Here is a 22,374-nt window from a genome sequence, read left to right on the forward strand (position 1 = left end):
ATCAAAAACACCACTTGAAAGGTTAGGATGAGGAGGAGTGACTTTTTTTTTTTAAGATTTCATGTATTTATTTGTGAGAGACAGAGAGAGAGAGGCAGAGACATAGGCAGAGGGCGAAGCAGGTTCCCTGTGGAGAGCCCAAAGCAGAACTCGATCCCAGGACCCCCAGATTAGGATATGAGTTTTGTGGTAAGAGGTTGTTTATTTAGAATCAGTTCCACCGTGCAGTATTCTCATATAATTGAATATTCAGATACTTTCCTTCATCGATTGAAAAAAAAATATATATATATATAAAATAGTAAATATACAGACACATAGGCGATTCTGAATAGAACTAATCATTTCTTGATAGGTTTTAAGGTATTCAGTACCTTTGACAGTATCATGAATAGCTATGATTTTGTGAGGGGCTTTGGAGTATCTGATTATATTAAGTTAATATTTGTTTAGGTTCTGGGGAAAGGGGAATGGTTTTGTTTATTTACAATATGTTTATTTACAATTGAAAAACTATTCATCTATCATAGATTATTACTTTTGGATTATAAAGTTCTAAATTACAAGAGCCACAGTTACTGTACCAGCAGCGTCATTGACACATATTGTGTGCTTCATGAGTAATTGTTGAATCCATGAATGAACATTTGAATGAGTAAAGGAATGCCCATTAATGAACTTCTTTAGACGAATTAAATCTTTAGTTTATTGAAAGTAGATTTTCAATACTGCCTAGGTATGAAGTGTTTTAATTAAAAAATGTGTGTGGGATGCCGGGGTCGCACAGCAGTTGAGTGTCTTGCCTTGGGCTCAGGGCGTGATCCTGGGGTCCGACACCAGGCTCCTTGTGGGGGAACCTGTTTCTCCCTCTGTATGTCTCTGCCTGTCTCTCTCTGTGTGTCTCTCTAGTGAAGGAATAAATAAATAAAATCTTTTAAAAAAATAAAAAATTAAAAATGTATGTAAGATTCAGAAATTATTTCTAGAATAATTATAGCTAGAAATGGAATAATACTATAGATTCAATTGGTATCACATTACTTAGAAATACTTAACTTACTTTTACCACATATTTTAAAACACATGTTTGGAAGGGACATTTCCTGGACTTGAGTTCTGGGTGGTCTGCTCCTACCAGGTGTATGGGCTTGGGGAAGTTCCTTAGAATTTCTGTGCCTCATTTGCTTCCTGTGAAAAGATACCCAGTATAATTGCCTACTTCATACGGTTTGTGTAAGGCCTAAAACCCCTTTAGGATATGTAAACTGTCCCAAATAATGCATAGTAGTTGCACAGTAAAACTTCAAAACACTAATATCACGATTATTTAAAAAGGGCTTATGTCATTAAAAAAACAGTTTGCACTTTCCAAATTGATTTAGTGAAAACTTGTTTTTATTGAAAATGACAACAAAAAATGTGGTATATTTACCCCTATCAAATAATGTAAGTAACATTATGATTTTCCTTTACTTTTGCAATTTTGATCTAAATTTAATACTTTGTTAATATTGCTATTAATATTGCTTAGATATGCTTTAAATATTCTTTGTATTTTAAGTATTTAATATTTTCCTGAAAAGAATCCTTCCTCTTTTTAGACCTGCAAAGAAAACATCTAAGGAAAAGAACAAGGTAGACAAACAAACAAAATATATAATTCTATTTCATTTATGATATATTTTTATTATATTATAATTCTATTTCATTCATGATATATTTTTATTATATTATGTTGATATTTCATATTTATCAGAAACATTATTCCGTGGTAAAAAAAATTACTTTATGAAACGCATAGTGAAAAAATGAAAATTTTCCTTTGTTGTATAGACATCTGCTGTGAAAAAATTATTCAGAAACACCAATTATTGATAAAGGTCTTTTTGATAAAAATCAGTTCTTTTAAAAAGTACCTATGTTTTTGCTTTTATAAAAAGATGGATATTTATCATCTTTCTACACTTAGTATATTTTATAAATATTTGGATGACATTTTGAAATAGTATTATTTATTTGTAGGTCAAAAAGCAAGTGAATTCTGCGGAGCATCTTGATGACGAGCATCTTGATGACTTAACTCAGTCATCTGAAACAGCTTCAGAGGATTGCAAGTTGCAATACTCTGATTATAAGAGTTCCCTGTTGCTCATTGAACTTGGCATGGATTGTAAAGGTAGGGCCGTCGTATAAATATAAAGCCTTTTTCTGTATATATGGTTGTAGTAATATGTGCACATCTCGTCTAGCGCTGCGCCACACAACACTGAGGAGTTATAGAGCTACTCATCTCAGAAGTATGTTTTATATTAAAATAGAGAACTATTGAATACTCTCAGCCAAAGAACTATAATTTCCAGGGATCCCTGGGTGGCGCAGCGGTTTGGCGCCTGCCTTTGGCCCAGGGCGCGATCCTGGAGACCCGGATCGAATCCCACGTCAGGCTCCCGGTGCATGGAGCCTGCTTCTCCTTCTGCCTATGTCTCTGCCTCTCTCTCTCTCTCTCTCTCTGTGTGTGACTATCATAAATAAATAAAAATTAAAAAAAAAAAGAACTATAATTTCCATTATGGTTGTCCACGTGGGAATGGCACACTTGATGTGTTTGTGAACTCTGCTTCTCTTCTGTGTCTTCACCCAAGGTCAGGTTACCATTATTTTTCTCCTAGATTACTGAGCTAACCTCAGGACTGTTTTCCCTGCCATTCCACCTCTCAGGATCTTGGTGTACACTGCAACCATAATTACTATACATTTTTAAAAATTTACATTTCATCACGTTACCCCCTTGCTTAAAGCTTAGCTATTACTACTTAATGCTATGAGGTGAAAGACCATAGGCCACTAGCTTCATCTTGTATGGTTTCATATCCATCTTTCCATCCATGTCTCAGCCACTGTCTTAGATGGTTTTTCATATAATAGAGGCTTTCTTTCTCCAACAGCCCTAGTTAGGTAAACTGCACGTGTATGAAGTATATAATTTGATAGTTTTGTCATATATATACACATGTGAAACCATAACTGTAATTTAGACAGTTAACATATCCATCACTCTTAGTCTCCTGTCTCTTCATATTGCCTTATTATGAAACTGCCAAATTGTTTTCTAAAGTCATTGTACTATTTTCTAAACCCACCAGCAGTGTGTGAGGGTTTCTAACTCCTCCATCTATATTTATCAGTACTTAGTATGATCAGTTTTTTAATCATAGCCATGGATGGGTATGGTGTATATATGTATACACACACACACACATAAATACATATATATGTGTATAAATATATACATTTATGGTTGTAATATACATTTCCCTAATAACTGATAATGTTGAGCTTATTTAACATCTGTATATCTTCATTGAGCTGTCAAAATTTTTGTCATTTAAAAAGTTAGGTTTATTTCTCATTTGTCAAGTGTTGATAAATCTTTGTTTTTGTTTTTGATATCTTATTATTTTTTAAATTGGAGTTCAATTTGCCAACAGATAGCATAACACCCAGTGCTCATCCCATCAAGTGCCCCCCCTCAGTGCCCATCACCCAGTCACCCCAACCCCTCGCCCACCTCCCTTTCCACCATGCCGTGTTTGTTTCCGAGAATTAGGAGTCTCTCATGTTCTGTCACCGTCCCTGATATTTTCACTCATTTTCTCTCCTTTCCACTTTATTCCCTTTCACTATTTTTTATATTCCCCAAATGAATAAGACCATATAATGTTTGTCCTTCTCCGATTGACTTACTTCACTCAGCATAATACCCTGCAGTTCCATCCATGTCGAAGTAAATGGTAGGTATTTGTCATTTCTAGTGGCTGAGTAATAATCCATCATATACATAGACCACATCTTCTTTATCCTTTCATCTTTCGAAAGACACCAAGGCTCTTTCCACAGTTTGGCTACTATACATTGCTGCTATAAACATTGGGGTACAGGTGTCCCGGCATTTCACTGCATCTGGATCTTTGGGTAAATCCCCAGCAGTGCAGCTGCTGGGTCATAGGGTAGATCTATTTTTAAGTCTTAGAGGAATCTTCACACAGTTCTCCAGAGTGGCTGCACCAGTTCACATTCCCACCAACAGTGTAAGAGGGTTCCCTTTTCTCCGCATCCTCTCCAACATTTGTTGTTTCCTGTCTTGTTAATTTTCCCCATTCTTACTGGTGTGAGGTGGTATCTCATTGTGGTTGTTGTTTCTTTTTCCCTGATGGCCCCTGATTCGGAGCATTTCCTCATGTGCTTGTTGGCCGTGTCTATGTCTTCCTCTGTGAAAATTCTGTTGATGTCTTTTGCCCATTTCATGATTGGATTGTTTGTTTCTTTGCTGTTGAATTTACTAAGTTCTTTATAGATCTTGGATACTAGCCCTTTATCTGATAGGTCATTTGCCAATATCTTCTCCATTCTGGAGGCTGTCTTTTAGTTTTGTTGACTGTTTATTTTGCTGTTCATTTTTGCTTTGGTTTCTCTTGCCTTCATGGATGTATCTTGCAAGAAGTTGCTGTGGCCAAGTTCAAAAAGGGTGTTGCCTGTGTTCTCCTCTAGGATTCTGATGGATTCCTGTCTCACATTTAGATCTTTCATCCATTTTGAGTTTTTCTTTGTGTATAGTTTAAGAGAATGGTCTAGTTTCATTGTTATGCACGTGACTGTCCAGTTTTCCCAGCACCATTTATTGAAGAGACTTTTTTTCCAGTGGATAGTCTTTCCTGCTTTGTCGAATATAACTTGACCATAGAGTCGAGGGCCCATTTCTGGATTCTCTATTCTTTTTCATTTTCCTAGGTGTCTGTTTTTGTGCCAGTACCACACTGTCTTGATGATCACAGCTTTGTGGTACACCCTGAAATCTGGCACTTTGATGCCCCCAGCTCTGGTTTTCTTTTTTAATATTCCCCTGGCTATTCGGTGTCTTTTCTGATTCCATACAACTCTTCCGATGATTTGTTTCAACTCTCTGAAGAAAGTCCATGGTATTTTGATAGGGATTGCATTAAATGTATAAATTTCCCTGGGTACCATTGACATTTTCCCAATATTCATTCTTCCAATCCATGAGCATGGCATATTTTTCCATCTCTTTGTGTCTTCCTCAATTTCCTTCAGAAGTGTTCTATACTTTTGAGGGTAGAGATCCTTTACCTCTTTGGTTAGGTTTATTCCTAGGCATCTCATGGTTTTGGGTGCAGTTGTCAATTGGATTGACCCCTTAATTTCTTTCTTCAGTCTCATTGTTAGTGTATAGAAATGCCCCTGATTTCTGGACATTGATTTGGTATCCTGCCACACTGCTGAATTGCTGTATGAGTTCTAGCAGTCTTGGGGTGGAGTCTTTTGGGTTTTCTATGTACAGTATCATGTCAACCACAAAGAGGGAGCATTTGACTTCTTTGCCAGTGTGAATGCATTTTATTTCTTTTTGTTTTCTGATTGCTGAGGCTAGGACTTCTAGTACTCTGTTGAATAGCAGTGGTGAGAGTGGACATCCGTGTCTTGTTCCTGATCTTAGGGGTAAGGCTCCCAGTGCTTCCCCATTGAGAATAATATTTGCTGTGGGCTTTTCATAGATGGCTTTTAAGATGCTGAGGAATATTCCCTCTATCCCTACACCCTGAAGAGGTTTGATCAGGAATGGATGCTGTAGTTTGTCAAATGCGTTCTCTGCCTGTATTGAGAGGGTCGTATGGTTCTTGTTTTTTCTCTTCTTGATATGATCAATCACATTGATTGCTTTACGAGTGGTGAACCAGCCTTGCATCCCGGGGATAAATCCTACTGGGTTATGGTGAATAATCTTCCTAATGTATTTTTGGATCCTATTGGCTACTATCTTGTTGAGCATTTTTGCATCTGTGTTCATCAGGCTTATTCTCTCTACCTCTCCTTTTTGGTGGGGTCTTGGGTTTTGGAATTAAGGGGATGCTGGCCTCATAGAATGAGTTTGGAAGTACTCCATCTCTTTCTATCTTTTGGAGCAGCTTTAGTAGACTAGGTATTGTTTCTTCTACAAATGTTTGATAGAATTCCCCTGGGAAGCCATCTGGCCCTGGACTTTTGTGTCTTGGGAGGTTTTTGATGATATCTTCAATTTCCTCCCTGGTGTTTGGCCTTTTTGGACTTTCTATTTCTTCTTGTTCCAGTTTTGCTAGTTTGTGGTTTTCCAGAAATGAGTCCCATTTCTTCTAGATTGCCTAATTTATTCGTGTATAGCTGCTCATACTAAGTGTTTAAAATTGTTTGTATTTCCGTGGTATTGGTGGTGATCTCTCCATTTTTATTTGTGACTAATTTGAGTCTTTTCTCTCTTGTTTTTAATAAGGCTGGCTAATGGGGATCCCTGGGTGGTGCAGTGGTTTAGCGCCTGCCTTTGGCCCAGGGCGCGATCCTGGAGACCCGGGATCGAATCCCAAGTCGCGCTCCTGGTGCATGGAGCCTGCTTCTCCCTCTGCCTATGTCTCTGCCTGTGTGTGTGTGTGTGTGTGTGTGTGTGTGTGTGTGTGACTATCATAAATAAATAAAAAATTTTTAAAAAATAAGGCTGGCTAATGGTTCGTGTATCTTATTCTTTCAAAGAACCAACTCCTGGTTTTGTTGATCTGTTTCACAGTTCTTCGACTCTCTATTTCATTGAGTTCTGCTCAAATCTTTATTGTCTTTTTCTGCTGGGTGTAGGTTTTATTTGCTGTTCTTTCTCCAGCAACTTTAGATACAAGATTAGCTTTTACATATGGGTTCTTTCCAGTTTTTTGAGGGATGCTTATATTGCGATATATTTCCCCCTCAGGAGTGCTATTGCTGTATCCCAAGATTTTGAACAGTCGTATCTTCATTCTCATTAGTTTCCATGACTCTTTTTAATTCTTCCTGAATTTCCTGGTTGACCCTTTCATCTTTTACCAGGATGGTAGTTAACCTCCACATGTTTCCATTTCTTCTAATATTCTTCTTGTGATTTAGTCCTGTTTCAAAGCATTATGGTCTGAAAATATGCTGGGGACAATCTCAGATTTTTGTTATCAGTTGAGACCTGATTTGTGACCCAGTATGTGGTCTATTTTGGATAAAGTTCCTTGTGCACTTGAGAAGAACGTGTATTCAGTTGCATTTGTCTGTAAAGTTCTGTAAATATCTGTGAAATCCATCTGGTGCAGTGCATCATTGAAAGCTCTTGTTTCTTTGGAGATATTGGGCTTAGAAGATGTGTCATTTACAGAAAGCGACATGTTAAAATCTCCCCGTTTTAGTGTACTATTAGCTAAGTATGTCTTAATTTTGGTTACTAATTGACTGTTATACTTGGCAGCTCCCGCATTCGGGGCATAAATACTCATGATTGTTAGGTCCTCTTGTTGGAGAGATCCTTTAAGTATGATATAGTGTCCCTCTTCATCTCTCACTACAGTCTTTGGGATAAACTTTAATTTAGATGATATAAGGATAGGTATCCCTGGTTTCTTTTGAGGACTATTTGAATGGTAAAGGGTTCTCCAACCTTTTATTTTCAGGCTGTAGGTGTTCTTAGGTCTAAAATGAGTCTCTTATAGACAGCAAATAGATGGGTCTTGCTCTTTTTATCCAGTCTGAAACCCTGCGCCTTTTGATGGGGTCAATAAGCCCATTCATGTTCAGAGTTACTCTTGAAAGTTATGAATTTAGTGCCATCATGATACCTATTCAGTCCCTGTTTTTGTGGATTGTTTCCTTGGACTTCCTCTTTCTTTTACAGAGTCCCCCTTTATATTTCTTTCAGAACTGGTTTGGTGGTCACATATTCTTTCAGTTCCTGCCTGTCTTGGAAGTTCTTTCTCTCTCCTTTTATCGTGAATGAGAGCCTTGCTGGATAAAGTATTCTTGGCTGCAGGTTCTTCTCATTTAGGACCCTGACTATATCCTGCCAGCCCTTTCTGGCCTGCTAGGTCTCTGTGGAGAGGTCTGCTGTTATCCTAATACTTCTCTCCATAAAGGTTAGGAATCTCTTGTCTCTTGCTGCTTTAAGGATCTTTTCTTTATCTTTGGAATTTGCAAGTTTCACTGTTAACTATCGAGGTGTTGAGTGGTTTTTATTGATTTCAGGGGGCGATCTCTCTATCTCCTGGATCTGGTTGCCTGTTTCCCTTCCCACGTTAGAGAGGTTCCCAGCTATGATTTGTTCAAATATGCTTTCTGGTCCTCTGTCTCTTTCGGTGGCCTCTGGAACCCCTATTAACCCTAAGTTAAACTAGATTTTTCCTTCTGAGGCTGTCATTTGTTTCCCTTAACCTTTCCTCATGACCCTTTAATTGTTTTTCTCTTTTTTTCCTCAGCTTCCTTCCTTGCCATCAACTTGTCTTCTATGTCACTCACTGGTTCTTCTACCTCTTTAACCCTCATTGTTAGGACCTCCAGTTTGGATTGCATCTTATTTAATTGATTTTTAATTTCTGCCTGATGAGATCTAAATTCTGCAGTCATAAAGTCTCTTGAGTCCTTTATGCTTTTTTCTAGAGCCACCAGTAGCTTTATAATTGTGTTTCTGAATTCGCTTTCTGACATTGAATTGTAATCCAGATTTTGTAACTCTGTGGGAGAGAGGACTGTTTCTGATTCTTTCTTTTGAGGTGAGTTTTTCCTTCTAGTCATTTTGTTCAATGCAGAGTGGCCAAAAAAAAGTTGTACTGGAAAAAGGAGAAAAAGAGAGGAAAGGGGGGCAAGGGGGAGGACAAACAGAAAACAAAAAGCAAGAGGAGGTATCCTCTGATTCTATATACTATAAATCCCTTGACTTCCCCTGGGACTTTCCAGTGCTGCTTGGTCAATGCTTTTTCCCCTGTCCTTCCAGCTGGTTTTCTGGGGGAGGGGCCCGCTGTGGTGATTCTCAGGTGTGTGCACCTGGGGGAGCTGCCCAGCCCCTTGCCAGGTGCAGGGCTCAGTGCAAGCTGTTTATCCTGTGAAGCTCCTGTTCAGTCCCAGGTACAAGGTGACAGCAGGAGGAACAACAAGAGTGGCGGCAGCCAGCTCTCCATCTCTTGAGTCAGCTCCCACAGTAACTACCACAGCTCCCAGTCCGCAGGGGCCTGGGTGGTCCAGGGGCAGGGGGCGTAGATTTGCACAGCTCGGGGCCGCGTGGCAGCAGGAGCATCCTTGCTGCCCTGTGTCCTCCCGGCCTCTACCTGCCCCGGGGGGAGTGCCGGATCCTGGGCTGTGTCCCCGGTGCCCTGGGTTCTGGGGTCTGCACCGCTGGAATCACATTCCCGGGGCCGCACAGTGGCCGCCACCTGAGCTGCTCCTGGGGCCCCACTGGGCGCGGCGTCCAGCCCTTTAGGGAGCTCAGCCTGTAGTGTGTGGAGGGATCTCCCCCAGAGTGCAGTTGCTCTTTTAGTGCCCCTGGGAGCCTGAGGGCATCTGTACCCCTTCTGGGATCCTGCCCGAGCTCCCTGCAAGCGCCTTTCCTTCCAGGAAGATTGGTAAAATTTCTGCTTCTCCAGGACTGGGCTTTCCTGTCCTGGGGGCACTAGCTGCGTGGCCTTTGCCTGGCTCCTCATGGGGGCTCCTCCCCCTTGGATGCTTTTTTATTTCTTTATGTTTTTCCGTCTTCCTACCTTGATAGAAGCGCGAACTCTTCTGACTGTAGCATTCCAGCTCTTCTCTCTTTAAATCTCAGGCCGAATTCATAGGTTTTCAGGATGATTTGAAAGTTATCTAGGTAAGTTGGTGGGGACTGGTGACTTCGGGACCCTACTTTTCTGCCATCTTGCCCCGCCTCCTTCTCTTTTTAATATATACCTCAGTGCTATAAATGGTGAGATGAGTGCTATTCTTGGAGGATTCCAGAAATTTTTAACATATTATGTTTTTATTTTCATTCAATATGTGATACTTTGTAATTTCTTTTTTCATTACTTCTTTATTCCAAGGGTTTTTAAAAGATTTTTATGTATTTGAAAGAGAAGGAGAGAGAGAGAAAGAGAGCGCATAGGCGAAGGGAGGTCCAGAGGGGTAAGCGTCCTTCCCTCTGAGTGGGAAGCCCAACATGGGGCTCAATCCCAGGACCCGGAGATCATGACCTGAGCTAAAGGCAGACACTTAATCCATTGAGCCACCTAGGTACCCAGACCCAGGGGTTATTTAGATGTGCATTATTAATCAGTTTGCAAGTATTTGAGTATTTTCCAGAGGTAGGTTTGTTCTTCATTTCTAATTTGATCACTTTGTGGTCACAGAACACACTTTCATGACTTCAATCCTTTTGACTTAACTCCCTTTATTAAGGTTTATTTTATGACCCAGAATATAATCTCTTTTGGTAAATGCTCCATGGATACTTGAGAAAGATGGTGGTGGTCAAGTCTTCTATATCCTTGATGATTTTCTGCCTATTAAAATCTCAGACTAAAATTGTAAATTTGCCTGTTTCTCTTTGCAGTTCTGTTGATTTTTGCCTTATGTATTTTGATGTTATTAATAGATTCAAAAGCATTTAGGTTTGTTATGCTTATTTGTCGACCCTTTCATCATTAACAAATGACCTTATACATCACGAGAATATATATTGCTTTGAAATCTATTTTGCCTGGCATTAATATTGCTACTCAAGCTCAGCCTTCTTTTGTCAAGTGTGAGTGTGGTATATCCTTATTTTTGTCCTTTTCACAAATTTGTGTCTTTACATTTATTTATTTATTTATTTATTTATTTTAATTTGTGTGTGTGTGTCTTTACATATAAATTGAATTTTTTATAGGCAGCCTATGGTTGTCTCTTACATTTTTATCCATTCTGACAGTCTGCCTTTTAATCGAGGCTTTTAGACCATTTTCTTTCTTTCTTTTATTTTTTGACAATTTTCATTTACTCTGATTATTGATACAGTTGATATAAATCTCTCATCCTGTTTGCTTTCCGTTTGACCTGCTTTGTTCCCATTTTCTTTGCTTTCTGCTTTCTTTTAGATTAATAAACTAATTTTTACGAGTTCAATTTATACTTATATATAAATATACACATATGTGTATGTATGGGCTTTGTTTATTACTTAACAAAGCTTAAGATTTGCTATTTTAGTGATTGCTTTAGGGTTTAAAGCATATGACTCAAGCATCACAGTCCACCTTCTTGTAGTGTTATACCACATTATATGTAGTTTAAGAAAATTCCAATAGGGAACACGTGAGTAGCTTAGTGGTTGAGCATCTACCTTTGGCTCAGGGTGTGATCCCAGGGTCCTTGTATCAAGTCCCACATCAGGCTATCTCAGGGAACCTGCTTCTCCCTCTGCCTGTGTCTCTGCCTCTCTCTCTCTCCATGTCTCTCATGAATAAATAAATAAAATCTTTTTTTAAAATTACAATAGTTTACTTCCATTTCTTCTCTCCTAGCCAGATCCTTTGTGGGTCTGTGGGATTATAGTTTTCATTCAGTTTAGAAAGGTTTCAGTCATGTTTTCTTTTCTTTTTAAAAGATTTTAAAGTTCTATTGATAATAAGATTTTATTCATTTATTTGAGAGAGAGAGCATGAGCAGGGAGAGAGGCAGAGGAAGAGGGAGAAGCAGACTCCCTACTAAGCAGGGAGCCCACCATGTGGCTTGATCCCAGGACACCAAGATCATGACCTGAGCCGAAGGCAGACACCCACCGATTGAGCCACCCAGGCACCTGGTATAATCTCTTTACGTTGAAGTTACTCAATATTTATTTCATGTATGAATGAGTTAATGTGAACATGCTCGGTCCCTTATATGCAAAAAATACTCATATTGTTTTATTTTACTTTTTAAAAGAACAAATTTGTGAGAGAGCATGAGCAGGAGATGGGGAGAGGAACAGAGAGGGAGGGAACGAGGGGGTAAAGAACCTTAAGCAGACTCTGTGCTGAGTGCAGCACCCAGTGCCAGGTTCAATCCCACAACTGTGAGATCATGACCTCAGCCAAAACCAATAATTGGATGCTTTACCACCTGACCCACCCTGATGCCTCCTGTATTTTATTTCTGTTTTTGTTTTTCCTCTGGTGTAGATTCTGTTAGCGTATTGACAATCCAGAATGCAATTCTTAAATACAAAAGATCAATAGAATTAAAAAGAAAAGACTGTGAACAACTTACAAGAAAAATTTTACAAGTGGAATATAAGGTCAATGGACTAGAACAGTTGCTATCAGAAACAAAAGAAATGAAATCTCAGTTAGAGCATCAAAAAGTGAAATGGGAACGAGAACTCTACAGTTTAAGGTATGACATCTTGGTTTTAAGGAAATATTTCAACTATTTACTTTTTTTTTTTTTTTAATAGACTCCACACTCAGCGTGGGGCTTGAACTCACAACTCTGAGATCAAGAGTCACATGCTCTGTCAACTGAGCCAGCCAGGAACCCCTTGAAATACTTACTTTTATGCTGCAGATGTGTAGGAGAAGTTTTGTAATTGCTAATTTGCCTTCTGGGATTTTATAGGGAAGGAAACTCCATTAGAAATGTGAAGTATCAGAAGACGAATGGGTAAAGAAGCAGTGGTCTATGTATATACAATGGAATATTCCTCAGCCATTAGAAACGACAAATACCCACCATTTGCTTCCACGTGGGTGGAACTGGAGGGTATTATGCTGAGTGAAATAAGTCCATCGGAGAAGGACAAACATTATATGGTCTCATTCATTTGGGGAATATAAAAATTAATGAAAGGGAATAAAGGGGAAAGGAGAGAAAATGAGAGGGAAATATCAGTGAGGGTGACAGAACATGAGAGACACGTAACTCTGGGAAACGAACAAGGTGTAGTGGAAAGGGAGGTGAGTGGAGGCTGGGGTGACTGGCTGATGGGCACTAAGGGGGGGCACTTGACGGGGTGAGCACTGGGTGATATGCTGTATGTTGGCAAATTGAACTCCAATTTTTTTTTTAAAAAAAGTTGTAAAGTGTGAGATTCTTTGAAATAATACTGCAAGGTTTTAACAGTGAATACTTCTAATAATTTAATGTATATTCTAAAGCATAATTTTAATGACCATGTAGAAGTCCATCATATGTAAACCTCATTATTTAACAAATTGAATTTTGGTTGTTTTCCATTTTCCTATAGTTTAATTAATGCTATAAGGAATGTCTTTTATTTAATTCTGTTTCTACAGTCTTGGTTAATTGGAATAAATTCTTTAATATAGTATTGTGTTAATGTATAAAAATATTTAGTAGAGGTCTCTGATCCATATTTTTAAATTGTTCTCAGGGAATTTTATATTATATGCCCCCCAACAGAGTGTGAAATGGCCAATTTTTCTCAAGACAGAAAAATTGGTTTATTCTTAACATATGCAGGGGTTAAAAAGTAAAATGGAAAAATGATTAATGGTTAAGTTTTTTTTTAACATTTCTCACATATATAAAGAAAATTAATTCAAAAGTCTATGCTGAAAGCACATCTTACTCTATTCTTTACTTAATTAATATGGATCCTGTGATGTTTTCAAAGGAGTTTTCAAATGATTTATAAAATACATAATGATCAACAAGGTTGAGAATATTACAGAATAAGAAACATAAAAAGCATGGGCAATAGATTTTAGGCTCCCTAGTCTAGTGCTGGATCAGAGTCATCTGCAGGTGTATGGTGTGTAAACGACATCTGCTGATGCTGTCTTACACTGAAGATCATTTTTAGAGGTACCTGTGATGTTTTGTGAAATAAAAATGTATTTCTAGTGAATTTATAAAATTGTTGATAAACAGCAACTTCTCTTTTTAATTAGTAATGAAATGATTTGTCTTAATTGAAGTGTAATTATGACTTTGTGGAGAAAAATGACAATTTTGAACCCTTTCTTAAATAATTTCAGAATTCCTTTGCTTACAACATCTCCCAGAGTTATTACTGACTAAAACTTACTAAGTTGCAAAATGCTTTCTCATTGCTTCTTTTAAACTATATATCTTTTTGAAGATATTGAAGTGATAAATTGAAAAACATGAGCCCTAGAAAGGGAAAAAAATTGAGAACAGAAAAATTTCCTTTGGATAATGAACCAACATATGTGGAACCAGATCATAAAATAAAAGTTTTATTGCTAACAAAACAAATTTTAAAATGAACACATGCATTTGCAGATTGACCTTAAAACAAGAAAAAGAAAAAAGAAGAAGTGCTGAAATTTTATATATAAATATTAAGGAGCAATTAAGAAGTAAAGAAGAGCTGAGTGAAGTAAGTCAATCATAGACAGACAAACATCATATGGTTTCACTCTATGGGGACTATAAAAATACTGAAAAGGATTATAGGGGAAAGGAGAGAAAATCAGTGGGAAAAAGTAGAGAGGGTGACAACACATTAGAGACTCCTAACTCTGAGAAATGAACAAGGGATAGTGGAAGGGGAGGTGGGCGGGGGGTGGGGAGACTGGGTGACGGTCACTGAGGGGGCATTTGACAGGTGAGCACTGGGTGTTATGCTGTATGTTGGCAAATCGAACTCCAATAACAAATATACAAAAAAAAATAGTATTCCATCATGTAATACTCTGGGCATTCTGTTCTCGCGAAAGCTGCCTCTGAACATCATTTTGCTCTTCTATAACCTAGAGACACATTTTCATTAGGATTTTGGATCTTATCATTAAAAAAAAAAAGTCAAAAGGCTTAAGAGAACTTAAAAAAAAATGTTCAAGAGTGGCCTTTTTTATAACAAGGCTTTTCATCCTCAATGAATAATTCAAATTTTAAATTAAATGACAGCAAAATGTACCATAGAGTAAAAATACAAGTAGACATAGTATTGTGAAATAAAATTTCTGTGTAAAACATTTAACTAGCTTCATCAGCATCTCAAGGAAATCTAGCTCATATTTCAACATTAAAAAATTCAAAACTGGGACACCTGGGGTCTCAGTGGGTTAAGTGTCCAACTCTTTTTATGGCTCAGGTCATGATCTCACGATCACGAGACTCCGAACCAGGTGAGGCTGGAGACTCAGATCATGAGACTCAGAACCAGAGTCTGCTGGAGATTCATTTCCCTCCCTCTCCCTCTACTCCTTTCCCCCCAGCCCATGCTCTGTGTAAAAATAAATACAATTCCATAAATCAATAAATCAATATAACATTTATCTCATTTTACCTTCCATCCCTTCATTCAAAATATATACATAGGGCATATGTGAGAGGCCAAGAATTCCAATAAGGTAGTAATTGTGGCTACAAAGATCATGGTTGCTATTAGGTTAAAATGAAATGTTTAATCTATTTGAAGCCTAACAATATGTATTATATCAAAGGGATACTATAAATAATATTGATGGAAATATACAATTACTGCCAAAAATTTACCTGATTCAAATTATTTTTTACACCCTTCAATTCCAAGTTTCGTCTTCTAAGATTAAGTTGAAGTTGTTTGATTTCAACTTCTTTACTATATTGCTCTTCTTTACTTCTTGTTTTTATAATAAATTTATTTTTTATTGGTGTTCAATTTACCAACATACAGACTAACACCCAGTGCTTATCCCGTCAAGTGCCCCCCTCAGTGCCCGTCACCCATTCACCCCCACCCCCTGCCCTCCTCCCCTTCCACCACCCCTAGTTTGTTCCATGCACATTGAAGTTCCGTGCACATTGAAGCAAATGCTGGTTATTTGTCATTTCTAGGGACTGAGTAATATTCCATTTTATATATAGACCACATCTTCTATATCCATTCATCATTTGATGGATACTCAGGCTGCATCCACCGTCTGGCTATTCTGGAAAATGCTGCTATAAACATTGGGGTGCAGGTGTCGCGGTTTTTCACTGCATCTCTATCTTTGGGGTAAATCCCGAGTGGTGCTATTGCTGGGTCATAGGGTAGCTCTATTTTTAACTCTTTGAGGAACCTCCACACAGTTTTCCATAGTGGCTGCACCAGTTCACATTCCCACCAACAGTACAAGAGGGTTCCCCTTTCTCCACCTCCTCTGCAACATTTGTTGTTTCCTGTCTTGTTAATTTTCCCCATTCTCACTGGTGTGACATGGTATCTCATTGTGGTTTTGATTTGTATTTCCCTGATGGCAAGTGATGTGGAGTGTTTTCTCATGTGCTCGTTGGCCATTTGTATGTCTTTTTTGGTGAAATTTCTGCTCATGTCTTTTGCCCATTTCATGATTGGATTGTTTCTTTGCTGTTGAGTGTACTAAGTTCTTTATAGATCTTGGATACTAGCCCTTTACCTGATAGGTCATTTGCAAATAACTTCTCCCATTCTGTAGGTTATCTTTTAGTTTTGTTGACTGTTTCTTTTGCTGTGCAGAAGATTTTTATCTTGATGAGGTCCCAATGGTTTATTTTTGCTATTGTTTCCCTTTGCCTTCATAGATCTATCTTGCAAGAAGCTGCAGTGGCCGAGTTTACAAAGGCTGTTGCCTGTGTTCTCCTCTAGGATTCTTTTTTTTTTCTTTTTTAATTTTTATTTATTTGTGATACTCACAGAGAGAGAGAGAGAGAATGAGGCAGAGACACAGGCAGAGGGAGAAGCAGGCTCCATGCACCGGGAGCCCGACGTGGGATTCGATCCTGGGTCTCCAGGATCGCGCCCTGGGCCAAAGGCAGGCGCCAAACCACTGCGCCACCCAGGGATCCCTCCTCTAGGATTCTGATGGATTCCTGTCTCACGTTTAGATCTTTCCTCCATTTTGAGTTTATCTTTGCGTGTGGTGCAAGAGAGTGGTCTAGTCTCATTCTTCTGCACGTGGCTGTCCAGTTTTCCCAGCACCATTTATTTTATTTATTTATTTTATTATTATTATTTTTTATTTATTTATGATAGTCACAGAGAGAGAGAGAGGGAGGCAAAGACATAGGCAGAGGGAGAAGCAGGCTCCACGCACCGGGAGCCTGATGTGGGATTCGATCCCGGGTCTCCAGGATCATGCCCTGGGCCAAAGGCAGGCGCCAAACCACTGCGCCACCCAGGAATCCCCCCCAGCACCATTTATTGAAGAGAGCGTCCTTTTTCCAGTGGATAGTCTTTGCTGCTTTGTCAAATATAATTTGACCATGGATTCGAGGGCCCATTTCTGGATTCTCTCTTCTGTTCTATTGATCTATTTGTCTGGTTTTGTGCCAGTACCACACTGTCTTGATGATCAAAGCTTTGTAAGACAACTTGGAATCCGGCATTGTGATGTCCCCAGCTCTGGTTTTCTTTTTCAATATTCCCCTAGCTGTTCGGGGTTTTTTCTGATTCCACACAAATCTTAAGATTATTTATTCCAGCTTTCTGAAGAAAGTGAAGAAAGTCCATGGTATATGGATAGGAAAGCATTGAATGTAAATCGCCCTGGGTTAGCATAGACATTTTGACAATATTAATTCTTCCAATCCATGAGCATGGAATATTTTTCCATCTCTTTGTGTCTTCCTGGATTTCTTTCAGAAGTGTTCTGTAGTTGTTAGGGTATAAATCCTTTATCTCTTTGGTTAGGTTTTCCTTGGTATTGGTGGTGATCTCTCCTTTTTCATTCGTGATTTTATTAATTAGAGTCTTTTCTCCTTTGTTTTTTAAAAGGCTGGCTAATGGTTTACGTATCTTATTCTTCCTTTCAAAGAACCAACCTCTGGTTTTGTTGATCTGTTCCACAGTTCTTCTGGTCTCTATTTCATTGAGTTCTGCTCAAATCTTCACTCTCTCTGTTCTGCTTGGTGTAGGTTTTATTTACTGTTCTTTCTCCAATTCCTTTAGGTGCAAGGTTAGCTTGTGTCTTTGAAGTTTTTTTCCAATCTTTTGAGGGATGCTTGTATTGCAATGCATTTCCCGCTTAGGATTGCTTTGGCTGTATCCCAAGGATTTTGAATGGTTGTATCTTCATTTTCATTAGTTTCCATGAATCTTTTTATTTCTTCTCTAATTTTCTGGTTGACCCATTCATCTTTCAGCAGGATGGTCTTTCTCCTCCCTGTGTTTGCGTTTCTTCCAGATTTCTTCTTGTGATTGAGTTCTAGTTTCAAAGCATTGTGGTCTGAAAATATGCAGGGGACAGTCCCAATGTTTTGGTATCGGGTGGCCTATTCTGAGAAAGTTCCATGAGAAGACTATGTATTCAGTTGCTTTTGGATGTAAAGTTCTGTAAATATCTGTGAAATCCATGTGGTGTAGTGTATCATTTAAAGCTCTTGTTTCTTTGGAGATGTTGTGCTTAGAAGATCTGTCATTTGCAGAACGTGCCGTGTTTAAGTCTCCTACTACTAGTGTATTATTATCTAAGTATGCCCCTACTTTGGTTATTAATTCATTGATAGACTTGGAAGCTCCCACATTAGAAGCATAAATATTCATGATTGTTAGATCTTCTTGTTGGATAGACCCTTCAAGTATGATATAGTGTCCCTCTTCATCTCTTAACTGCAGTCTTTGGGATAAACTTTAATTTATCTGATATAAGGATGGCTACCCCTGCTTTCTTTTGAAGACCATGTGAATGGTAAATGGTTCTCCAACCTTTTATTTTCATGCTGTAGGTGTCCTTATATCTAAAATGAGTCTCTTGTAGACAGCAAATAGATGGGTCTTGATTTTTTTATCCAGTCTGAAACCCTGCGTTTTTTGATGGGATCATTTAGCCCATTCACATTCAGAGTACCTATTGAAAGATGTTAATTTACTGTCATTGTAATGTCTATTCAGTCCCTGCTTTTGTGGATTATTTCTTTGGGCTTCCTCTTTCTTTTACAGGGTCCCCATTAATATTACTTGCAGAGCTGGTTTGGTGGTCACATATTCTTTCAGCTTCTGCCTATCTTAGAAGCTCTTTATCCTATTCTGAACCAAAGGCTCACTGGATAGAGTATTCTTGGCTGCATGTTCTTGTCATGTAGAACCCTGAATATTTCCTGCCAGCTGTTTCTGGCCTGCCAGATCTCTGTGGAGAGGTCTGCTGTTAATCTAATATTTCTCCCCATATAAGTTAGAAATCTCTTGTTTCTTGCTGTTTTAAGGACTTTCTTTTTCTTTGGAATTTGCTTGTTTCACCATTAAATGTCGAGTTCTGCTTTTTTTCCCTTCCCCTTGGTGGGGGACCTCTCTATCTCCTGGACCTGAATGCCTTTTTCCCTCCCCCAAATTAGGGAAGTTCACAGGTATGATTTGTTCAAATATCCTTTCTGGCCCTCTGGCCCTCCTGTGGAACCCCAATTATGCGTATATTTTTTCCTTCTGAGGCTCTCGATTATTTCCCTTAACCTTTCCTCATGGTCTTTTAATTGTTTTTCTGTTTTCTCTTAAGCTTTCCTCTTTGCCATCAACTTGTCTTCTGTGGCACTCACTCTTTCCTCTAACTCATTAACCCTCATTGTTAGGACCTTCAGTTTGGATTGCATCTCATTTAATTAATTTTTAATTTTGGACTAAGTAGATCAAAATTCTGCAGTCATGAAGTTTCTTTAATACTCTCTGCTTTTTTACAGAGCCACCACTAGCTTTATAATTGTGCTTTTGAATTGGCTTTCTGACATCAAATTGTAATTCAAATTCTATAAGTCTGTGGAAGAGAGTACTGTTTCTGATTCTTTTGTGGTGAGAGCTTCCTTCTAGTCATTTTGCTCACTGCAGAGTGGCTGTATGAACGGGCTGAGTCAAGAATATCAACCACAATCTAAGTCAATTTCACCTTAGATGATTGTTTTTAAACATTTCATTTATGTATTCATGAGAGACACCGAGAGAGGGGCAGAGACACAAGCAGAGGGAGAAGCAGGCTCCATGCAGGGAGCCTGATGTGGCACTTGATCCTGGGACTCCAGGATCATGCCTTGAGCTGAAGGCAGGCACTAAACCACTGAGCCACCCAAGGTTTCTTATCCTTCGATGATTCTGACTGTTCCATGACATGAAATTGAAAACGAAGAGAAGAACAAAATAACACAAAATGACCACTAAAGTGAAAAACAAATTTTAAAACAAAGTAGTAGAAAATAAAAGGCCAAGAATGCCAAGGAAGAAAAAAAGAGAAAAAAAAGCAAAGGTAAAGAGGGGAAAAAGAAAAAAAGAAGTAGAAAAATAAAATGTTGGGGGGGACTGGGACATGGTGGTGGTGATGAAGTTGTAGTGGAGGGAGAATGTAGTCTACCTGAGGGGTCCTAGGGGGTGATCCTCTTGGTCCTGGGTGTATTAAGTTCTGTATGTTAGAAGATACTGAGTCCCAAATTTCTATAAACCAGAAATACTTGTAGAGAGACCCAACATTGTTCCCCAAAACATAAATGAGATAAAAAGGGGGGCAGAATGGGAACGAAGAGAGAATATAGTCTCACAGAATGAACCAGCACGGTATACCACTTGGTTCTGGGTGCATGCTCGTCCTGTTTTAGAAGGTATTGTGCCATTGTAGAACAAAATGAGGTAGAGAAAACAAAAAAAGCACACACACACAAAACATATCTCGTCTAGCTCCCAAAATTAAGTTGAGTATGTTGAAGGGAATCTAGAAGTGGAAAATCTATCTAAGACGTGTAATTGTAAAAATATGAGTCAAAAAGGAAGAAACCTGAAAATGAAGAGGTGGCAAAATATTGTAGTTAAGGTGGGAAAAGAGAAAGAAAATTGGAAACTTACAGTCTGATATAAAAATGAGTTGTACTGGAACATGGGTGGGGGGGCGGGGAAGAGGGGTACCCTCTAGTTCTATATACTGTAGATCCCTCGACTTCCCCTGGAGCTTTCCAGCGCTGCTGGGTGGGGAACTTGCTCTTCCCCTGTCCTTCCAGCTGGTCTTCTGGGGGAGGGGCGGGCTGTGCCGATTCTCAGGTGTGTGTACCTTGGGGAGCTGCCCCGCCCCCTGCTGGGTGCAGGGTCACGGGGAGCCGACCTGACCTCCCGTGAGGCCCGTGTCCCCTGGCGGCCACGCCTCTCCCAGGCACCGGGTGACACCAGGAGGGACAACCACACCGGCAGCGGCCAGGTCTCCCTGGCCCTGGAGGGCGCCCCCTGCAGTGACTCCCCCCATCTCCCAGTCCACAGGGGCCTGGATGCTCCCGGGGCAGGAGGGGCAGGAGTGTCCTCGCTGTCCTGGGCCCTCCCCGCCTCGGCCTGTCCCGGGGAGAGCAGGATCCCGGCTGTGTCCCCTGGGGTCCGGGGCCTGCGCTGCTGGAGTCTGGCTCCCGGAGCCCCTCCCGACACACCGGCTTCTCCCCGAGGCCCCGCGCAGCGCGCTCCAGCCCTTTACGGAGCTGGGCCGGTGTGGGGGGCGCTCGACCCTGCGCACTTCCTCTGTCAGTGACCCCGGAGACTGGAGGTCCCCACCCCCCACGTCCTGGCGGAGTTCCCAGCTGAGCGCCTTTCCATCCCGGAGGAATCCGGGGCGGATTTTAAAGCTCCCACTTGTCTGCTTCTCCAGGGCTGCGCTTACCCGCCTGGGAGGCTTTCCCCGCTGCAGGCCTCAGCCCGGCTCCTCCGGTGCCCCTCCCCACTTGATTCTTTTTTATTTTTTTCCGCCTCCCTACCTTGTTAGGAGCGAAAACCCTTCTCTCTGTAGCGTTCTGACTGTTCTCTCTTTAAATCTCAGTTCGGGGGGATCCCTGGGTGGCTCAGCGGTTTGGCGCCTGCCTTTGACCCAGGGCTGACCAGGGCTGAGTCCCGGGATCGAGTCCCACGTGGGGCTCCCAGCATGGAGCCTGCTTCTCCCTCCTCCTGTGTCTCTGCCTCTCTCTCTCTCTTTCTCTCTCTATCATAAATAAATAAATAAATCTTTAAAAAAAAATCTCAGGTCGGGCACTTGCCAGGGGAGGGGGGGGCACTTGACGGGATGAGCACTGGGTGTTATACTATATGTTGGCAAATCGAGCTCCAGTAAAAAAGTAAATAAAAATCAATCATCAATCAATCTCAGGTCGAATTCGTAGGTGTTCAGGATGATTTGAAAGTTATCAAGGTAAGTTGGTGGGGCCAGGTGCTTGAGGATCCCTACTCCTCCCTCACCTTGCCCCCGCCCCACCCAAGATGGGATTCTAAACAATCACCTTTGCAAACGAAATGAGTCAGAAATGTCTCATACTAAAATGAATTCTGAGGTATTTTCTTTAGTTATTTTGAAGTACGTGTGTATGTATTTGTACGTATGTATATTTTATTTTTTGGAATTATTATTTTTCTCCATGCATGTGTATATTTCTAAAAACCAACCCTGTACATTATGGTAAGTACAGAGGATTTTAAAAGAATACATATATATTTGTGGGTGAGTGTGTGTGTATGTATATACATATATACATATGTACATACATACACATACGGGTCTATATAGGGAGGAGTGAAGTTTGTAGTCCATTCATTAATTTAAATGCATTTGTCTGCAGGTGTCAAATAGTGACATTCATAATGCCCTTATCTGAAGTAGAAGTTTTTATTATTTTGGAAAATAGTATGGA

At 39.8% G+C, this 22,374-nt stretch overlaps 1 protein-coding gene across 10 annotated transcripts in view; it reads left to right on the forward strand.

The window, feature by feature from the left end:
• Nucleotides 1-22,374, forward strand: part of LOC144309478 (ankyrin repeat domain-containing protein 26-like) — a 110,102-nt gene that overhangs the window by 12,150 nt on the left and 75,578 nt on the right. For all 10 annotated transcript variants that reach the window (XM_077890567.1, XM_077890564.1, XM_077890568.1 and 7 more), the window contains exons 5-8: nt 1,602-1,635; nt 2,023-2,176; nt 11,997-12,210; nt 14,083-14,179. In XM_077890567.1, the coding sequence (XP_077746693.1) occupies nt 1,602-1,635; nt 2,023-2,176; nt 11,997-12,210; nt 14,083-14,179 (499 nt within the window). The remainder of the gene's footprint in view (nt 1-1,601; nt 1,636-2,022; nt 2,177-11,996; nt 12,211-14,082; nt 14,180-22,374) is intronic.

Source organism: Canis aureus, unplaced genomic scaffold, assembly GCF_053574225.1.
Source record: "Canis aureus isolate CA01 unplaced genomic scaffold, VMU_Caureus_v.1.0 NW_027326412.1_RagTag, whole genome shotgun sequence".
Taxonomy (NCBI): Eukaryota; Metazoa; Chordata; class Mammalia; order Carnivora; family Canidae; genus Canis; species Canis aureus.